Genomic DNA, 8,684 nt, shown 5'->3' on the forward strand with positions numbered 1-8,684 from the left:
TGAGCCCTCATCTGGGACTCTCCTCAGCTCTTACTGGGACAGTGGCGCGGCTGCCCCTCTGTTGGTCTTCCTTGGTCTCTTGTGTTCTGGGGGCCTCTGGATGTCTGGAGTTTTGATCTCCTCCATACCTGCTTCATACCCTGGAGGACGGGGCTGTGGCTCCCCACACTCCCTAGCAGATCGTTACATGGAGAAACCTTTGGAATGCAAGCATGCTGATCCACACAGGTATGCACACAGGTGTACACACGGGTATTCACAGACGCGGACTACAGCTTTCTTGGCTGCTGCCTCAAAGCACATTGTGCGCTGTCTATCTTGCGTGCTGCACAATATCGTTTATTATTTAGTATCTACTGATATCTACTGCTAGCTAGTTTATTGTGATGGTGCCATTTTTTTTTATTATGTTGCTCTTTGTTGTTTGCTTTCTCTTCTGTTTTTTTTCTCCATACAGGTGACCCAGGTGTTTTGTTTGTTTTTCTTTCTTTCTTCTCCCCCTTCTCACCATCTCTTCTCCCCTTTGGTTTTCTTTCTCTCCCTCTCTTTCTTTCATTCTCTCTCCCTGTCCTATCCCCCAGTCATGTCTGTCCCGTTTGTAGCAACTGAAAATAAAATAAATTCATAATTATAATAAAGGTCAATCAAATGGACCAATATGGCAAGGCCATGATGATCCACTTGGTAAAATAAATCCGCTTGGCATCTTTCTTGGCCTTAAGACAACAATTCTGATGGCTAAAGATCCAAACGGGACACAAAAAACAAAAAAACCCAAAATAGTCAACAGGGTCGCAAGAAGCGTGTGGAAAAACCAAGGCGCAAAATAACTGCCCATGAACTGAGAAAAGTCAAGCGTGCAGCTGCCAAGATGCCACTTGCCACCAGTTTGGCCATATTTCAGAGCTGCAACATCACTGGAGTGCCCAAAAGCACAAGGTGTGCAATACTCAGAGACATGGCCAAGGTAAGAAAGGCTGAAAGACGACCACCACTGAACAAGACACACAAGCTGAAACGTCAAGACTGGGCCAAGAAATATCTCGAGACTGATTTTTCTAAGGTTTTATGGACTGATGAAATGAGAGTGAGTCTTGATGGGCCAGATGGATGGGCCCGTGGCTGGATTGGTAAAGGGCAGAGAGCTCCAGTCCGACTCAGACGCCAGCAAGGTGGAGGTGGAGTACTGGTTTGGGCTGGTATCATCAAAGATGAGCTTGTGGGGCCTTTTCGGGTTGAGGATGGAGTCAAGCTCAACTCCCAGTCCTACTGCCAGTTTCTGGAAGACACCTTCTTCAAGCAGTGGTACAGGAAGAAGTCTGCATCCTTCAAGAAAAACATGATTTTCATGCAGGACAATGCTCCATCACACGCGTCCAAGTACTCCACAGCGTGGCTGGCAAGAAAGGGTATAAAAGAAGAAAAACTAATGACATGGCCACCTCGTTCACCTGATCTGAACCCCATTGAGAACCTGTGGTCCATCATCAAATGTGAGATTTACAAGGAGGGAAAACAGTACACCTCTCTGAACAGTGTCTGGGAGGCTGTGGTTGCTGCTGCACGCAATGTTGATGGTGAACAGATCAAAACACGGACAGAATCCATGGATGGCAGGCTTTTGAGTGTCCTTGCAAAGAAAGGTGGCTATATTGGTCGCTGATTTGTTTTTGTTTTGTTTTTGAATGTCAGAAATGTATATTTGTGAATGTAGAGATGTTATATTGGTTTCACTGGTAAAAATAAATAATTGAAATGGGAAAAAACCCCAAAACAAAACAAAACAAAAAACATGTTCTGTTTTAAGCCAGGCACTCCCACCTCCGCTCAGCCACTATTGCTCTGGCAGCAACGGTGCTAGAGCCAGAGCAGGGGAGAGCCGAGCTGGAACAAACCATTTTGGGAGGGGGGAGGGGTTATCTATACTTTTGTTGTTAAAATGTTCCATCTCAAGTAAGTACTGTATGCTTTTTATATTTTTAGTAGTGTGTCCCACAAACAGCAAATATTTTCAAAAAAAAGTAAGAAATCTTTGGGGGTGCTTTGATTTATTTTGGGGGGTGATGAAGCACCCCCAAAATGCTGAAGCACCCCCAAAAATGAGCTAAAATCGCCCCTGCTTCTATAAAGTATTTTCCCAGTTCAGGTTCCCTGTTGCATTTAGGTTTGTCTTGTTTATTGTGTCAGCCAAAATACAAAATAAACGTCTTGTTTTCTTTTACCAATCTCTCCTGTGTGGTCTTCATTCTGGTGCTCACTGATTGGTCTCACACAATCTGCAGCCTCAGATCATGATGGTTTAGAAATATTGGAAATGACAGTATTATTTTTGAGTTGCGTTTTTAATCTAGGCCATAGGTGTCAAACTCTGACCCGCGGGCCAAATTTGGCCCGCAGCCTAATTACATTTGGCCCGCGAAGCCATACCAAATTACTATTAGAGCTGGCCTACTGGTATTATACAGCTAATATATATATTGTTTAGTATTAAGCTTTGCTTGTTCCATATTCAGTTTTTCAGCAAAACTTGTTTGAATCCATAAGAAAAGATTCATTCTTATATCTAGAGGAAGATTCTTTTTTCAATAAATATTAACGTTAGCCCGCGACTTTGTTCCAGTTTTGAATTTTGGCCCACTTTGTATTTGAGTTTGACACCCCTGATCTAGGCCATTGTAACCACTGTGACTCCACTGCAGGCAGGACCATGATAAAGTTCACACATAAATGGCTTCCAAACTGAAGTTCACTAATCTGCAGTCAGCTTGCCTTATTTCCTTCCCTCACTTTTTTTTTCACTTTCAAGAACATTGAAAATAAAACAAATAACAAGTCAATTAAATTTTTAGAGTTTTGTTATTTTAAGTATTGTGTAATTTAGGGATTTTCCCCATCTTATACTTAAATAAGATATTTTTCGTCACTGTTCAGCTGTACACATAAAAATGAAATATGGACTGTCTAAAAAAAAAAAAGAGAGCGTAATTTTACATGAAATAAATAAAAAGTATGAAACATTACAGGGCCTAGGCTTATGTGAATTTACATTGATGGATGCCAGATGGTTTGTTTTCAGTTACCTTTAATACGTTTGTAAGTTTTGAAGAGAGATGATCCGTTTAAATAAACAGGTAAAGACATGTTATTACAGTAGATAACCTGTGCTAAAACTAAACAGAAGAACAAGAAACAATTTCTTAAATGTGGCAGCGTGATGATAAATGATTAGACTGGACACAGTGAATGTTCCTCGTTTGGAGTCTTTTTCTGGAAAACATTTAAATATGTGGCGCTTGTGCGCCATCATCACATATGGTGATGATAAATAAAAGTGGCAACAGGTGCACTGGAGAGCCACAGTGTCCACAGACCATTTCTCTACTTTCCCTCCTGACTGATTTTCCTTTTGTTTGGTTTTTAGCTACTGTCCTTGTCACTGCTGGTAGCCCAGATGCTTACAGCCAATTCTGGTTGCACAGGTAGTCCAACTCCTCCAGGATGGCACATCCATGCAAGAAGGTTTGCTGTGTCTCCGAGCTCAGTCTTGAGTATATGGAGGAGATACCAGGAGATGGGAGGTTGCACAAAGAGAGTTGGACAGGGCCATAGAAAGGCCTCACCCTAAAGGGCAAGATCTGTGTCTGCTCATTTCTACTAGGAGGAGCTGCCAGACTCCCACAGAATGACCTCCAGCAGGCTATTCCTGTGCATGTTAGTTATCAAACTGTCAGGAAAAGGCTTTGTGAAGGTGGCACAAGGTTCCAACATCCTTTAGTGGGCCCCGTGCTCACAGTCCAGTACCATGTATCTGCATCTTCATCTTCATCTGCAGCTATGTCAGCTGAGTTAAACCTTCTTCTACTGACCACTCTGTGCATGGTCACATGTTAACCAAGTTAAACAGCAAATGTATTCAGCACAAAATTAAAATATAAACCTAAATTGTTCCATGCCACCATTTTTATAAACTCTGACATCACAGAAAACTGCATAATGCACGATCTATAGCAAACACCAGTCAAACATTGGTGAACTTTACTGGTATTTCTGGAAGTTTTATGAATCTTCAGCTTTAACTGTAGAAAAAGAATTCTTCATCCTTTTATAATCTTTTCCTCCAGGAAACACCGCATCAGCTACAGGACAGTTAAGTAATGTACATTTTGCTGTTACACAAAAGAAAACAAACAAAACAAAAAAGCATCTGTGTAAACAACAAATATTTGTTTTATTTAAAATCTTTATACACTTTGACATATATTAGCCCAACATTACTGCGACATACACAAGCTAACATTTGTTTAACAATATCAATAGAAACGTATCTACAGGAGATTTAACCTAACTAAATGAAATCCATTTCACTGCACATGGATGAAACAAATCAAAGCAAAATCAAAGAATCAAAACAAAACAAGCGGGAGAAAAGGCAGCAAGTAAGGGAAATTCATTCTTCACAAATTTCTTTCAAAAGAAAGGCGAGCACAGCATAACTAACATGCTAAGATTGATTTAGCTGTCAGCAGTTGTAACAGGCAGTGGGAGAGTTTTATATGTAACACTATATCTATCACAATTAGACAGCACAAATTACCACAATGAAACACATGGGCTTAATTTTAGAAAGAGCCATACAGAGCAAAGCAGCAGCAGCTCCCTCTCTAAATGATGTGCCATAAGGTGGGCTGATATAGTGGCAACTAAAATCTCCATCCATTCACCTCTATTTATCCAATTCACAGTTGAAGGGGTGCTGGAGCCTATTCGAGCTACCATAGGGTGACAGGCAGGATATACCTTGGACAGGTCGCTAGTATGTCACAGGGCTGCCACTAAAATTCATTTTGAGCAATCACTTGTATCGACAGAAGTTTCAACTGAAACCTTAGCAACCCTAATATCAAGCAGAATGTAACATTATTGTATATTGGACTAAATCAGCCATAAGGTTAGAGAGGCTTTTTTGTAGAAGCAAGTGTGTTTCAGGCAGATGAAAAACAGCCCCAAATGAAAAGCTCTTGAACTCATAAACAATTCACAAAAAAACATAGAAAACATACCAAGTGTTTAAACTGAGAAAATGTACCTTTTAAAGACAAATATTAGCCCATTTTAAATTTGATGGCAGCAACTGATCTATAAAAAGACTCTTCTACTATGAAGCCACACTGCTGTAATAGAGCCAGTATGTTATTTATCACTGTCTTATGCAACAAATTCTCTGAAAAAATGTCATCAACATTTAGAGCATTGCTCTAAAATCTGTATATAACTATCAGCATTGATGGTGCCTTTCCAGATGTGCAAGTTGCCAATTTCATGGTCAGTAATGCACACCCATACCATCAGAAGTGTAACCTTTAGAAGGCCCATCTCTTCTTTAGTCCAGAGAATTGCTCTGACCATAGAAAAGTTTTTCAATTTGTGCATTTTAAATGCATTTTGCCCAGAGAAGATGGTGGTGTTCCTGGACCATGTTCTTCTTTTTCTTTAACTTGGATTTGTCGTTGGCACAGTAAATTATGATTATGATTCACATACAGCAATTTCTGCAAGTGTTCCTGAGCCCATGTGGTGATTTCCACGACACAGGCATACTTTTTTGTAATGCAGTGCTATATTAAGGCCTGAAAATCACAGGACTGAACTGACAATGTTGATTTTGGGCTTTGTCCCTTGCGCACAGAGATTCCTCCACATTCTCATAATGCATTGATGGTGTTATGTATTGTAGATTATGAGATATTCAAGCCTTTACAATTTTACATTGAGGGATGTTATTCTGATTTTTTTTCACAATTTAGAGATGCAGTTTTTATAGATTGATGAAACTCTTCCTTTCTAAGATGCTCTTTTTATACCACATTACTGACCTGTCTTTCATGCAACTGAAAAATGTACAACAAGGAGACAACTTCTCACAAAAACAAAGCAGCTAGTCTGACTAAAAAGACGAAAAAACACAATTTTTCTTCTGTTTTTCTTATCTGTTTGTTAAAAGGTGGTTTGTTTCATGTCCTGACAGTATTTAGTTCAACAAGCGGTGACTTCCAGAAGCTTTCTGATTTAGACAAGCTGCTTCCTCAGTTGTGAACACTGTTTCCAACTCCTCAGTAAGGAAAATCGGTTGTCCTAAAAGTCCCTAGAAGTCGCTAAATGACGTCCTCGCCTAATTTGCATAATTGGTCATGCTAATCTAATTGTAATCTATGTTGTTGGAGAGAGAAATAACATCGTGGAAGAGACATAAAGTGAGTAAAAAACGTCCTAAATGCATTTAGAGTTTATTTAGAACTACAAATTAAATTTCTTTTAGCAATTATTGTTTTTTTTTTTTAATGTCACAATTCCAACCCTGCTCCTTTACCCGGGCCTGGACCGGCAAGTGACCCGAAATAGGCACTCTGGTGAAGTTACTTTGTGTGTGTGTGTTTATAAGTAGTTTTAAACCTTGTGATCCACAAAACAGCATAAGAGTAAAAGAGTAAAAGAAGAACTGACTGCGTTACAGCACCCGCTGCTTGTTGAGAGTAAAAGAGATACGCGCTTTCACGTCTTTTTTTAGCGACTTTTTTTTTTTTTTAGAAAAAAAGTCGCTAAGGGGTCTGAAAACTCGCTATATATAGCGACAAAGTCGCTAAGTTGGCAACACTGGTTGTGAAGTGAACAAATATAAAGTAGATTTAATCAATTATGTGATTTGCTGCCTTTTCCCATACTTTCTGTAGCTGAGGCTTTCATGTTGCAGTGAAAATAAAATATGAAGCCACTAACCCAAGCCTTTGCTTTTGCTGTTTCAGTCTCTGGCTTTCACGCAAATGTTGCTGAAGAAATGAATATTGATGGTTAACTGCTGAAAACTTTGCATGTGGTTGAACTACTTAAGAATCTTGTGCACAAACGAGCTACTTTGTTAAAAACAAAAAAACAGGCATTTATCATGGGACATCTGATAGCAACTCTAGCAGGTCACTAATCTATAGTTCTCTTCCCACGTCCTCTTTTTTCTTCCAGAAGGAGTCAAAAGAAAAATAATACATCAGTGGATCCAGACAGCAGCTCAAAACAGTCAGACATGCCAGTGGAGCTATTTTTCCTTTGCTTTTTGTAACTGCGTGTAGTGGCATGGGCAGAAAACATGTGCAGAATATAAGCAAGTTGATGGCAAAAATCAGCATTACGTTCACCTTGTTTCTGACCTTTGCAGAGTCACTGTGATGTTTGTGTAGAGTCCAAGAAACCATAACGGTGCACACAATGTTGACTGCTAGCATTGTGACCAGTAACACAATCTGAAGGTAAATAATTGCTGATCGTGTTACACTTTTATAATAATGAGATTGAAAACAATTGTGTTCTGTGTGGTTCTGTAAGTGTTTTACAAATCCTATGCCCTCTGGGATATTTACCACCAGCAAAAACCCCCAGACCAGCGCTGCTCCTTTCCAGGCATTGCACGAGGTCCGAAGATGGTGAGACCTCAGAGGATAAACCACAGCCAGCAGTCGGTCCACACTTATGAAGGTGATGAAGGAGGCGCTGGAGCGGAGGTTGTTGCGAAAGATTATTAGGCTGAAGAGGCATGTGATAATTCCCAGCGGGGTGCCTGTTGCATGATGGTAGATCCTCATGGGCAAAGACATGATGGCTAGCAGGTCTGAGAGTGCCAGGTTCACCATGAAGACAGCGTTGGGTGATTTGAGGCTGTGACGGCGAAGAAGAATCCACAGTGAGACTGCATTCAGTGGCAGACCTATCACCATAATGCAGCCAAAGATCCCAGCATAAACCCGGTCATCTTCTGTGGAGCTGTTTGATGTGTTCATGATGAGAAAAGAAATGTCTGAATGTCCTTTTTAAAGAACGGAAGCAGTGTGGCAAAGGTTCCTCTTTGTGTGGTTTTTCTTTGTGAGTGAGACGTGACTAGTTTGTGACTGTAACTAGTCACACTACAGGAAACTCAAGCTCATCTCATAAGCTCTTCCTCTACATTTGTGCTTTGACGATATTGTGATCTTGGATGGCAGAGCCACTTTTATCATGCGGCTCTCTTTACTACACAGAAACTATTGCCTCTCTAAGATGCTGCTTTTATACCAACTCATGTTACTGATCTGTTGCCTATTAACCCAATAAGCTGCAAAATATTGCTCTCATTATTTCTGTTTTCTAGCTTTTGTTGCCTCTGTCTCCTAAGATATATTGCTGCAATCAGATTCCAACTTTCTCACTGTAAATATTTTACATGTCTTATTGACATTTGGGACAGTGTCCCAACTTTTTGGATGTGACATTGTAGGACTTTTAAACAAATTGTTAACGCAATATGGCTATGTCTAATGTAGGGGACGGCAACCTTTAACATCAAAAAACACATTTTAGCCTCTCCACCCACAGGTCTATTTGAGTTCACACCTTATGGAAAATTCATCAAATAACAAACAGCCCACTTTCAAATAAATAAAACGTAGCAGTGGAGTAATAATTTTAAAATAAAAAGAGTAATCATGAAAGCTTTTTGCATGAAATTATGACTTCAGTCTATTTCAGTGTACTGTCCTCTTCTCAACAGGCGACAATAAAACAGCTTGAGGTCAGGGTCGAACATATACAGATATTTGCAAAAGGTATTATAGATATTTTGTGATTGAAAATGACAGCATATTAAATAATAGTGTTCTCAC

General features: G+C 39.9%; 1 protein-coding gene across 1 annotated transcript; it reads right to left on the reverse strand.

The window, feature by feature from the left end:
- Positions 1–6,977: 6,977 nt before the first annotated feature.
- On the reverse strand, positions 6,978–8,055 carry LOC106674484 (lysophosphatidic acid receptor 6-like). Its single transcript, XM_024799693.2, has one exon. The coding sequence runs from the start codon at positions 7,824–7,826 to the stop codon at positions 6,978–6,980; it is 849 nt and encodes a 282-aa protein (XP_024655461.2). The 5' UTR covers positions 7,827–8,055.
- Positions 8,056–8,684: the final 629 nt, after the last annotated feature.

This window comes from Maylandia zebra, linkage group LG14 (assembly GCF_041146795.1).
Source record: "Maylandia zebra isolate NMK-2024a linkage group LG14, Mzebra_GT3a, whole genome shotgun sequence".
Lineage (NCBI taxonomy): Eukaryota > Metazoa > Chordata > Actinopteri > Cichliformes > Cichlidae > Maylandia > Maylandia zebra.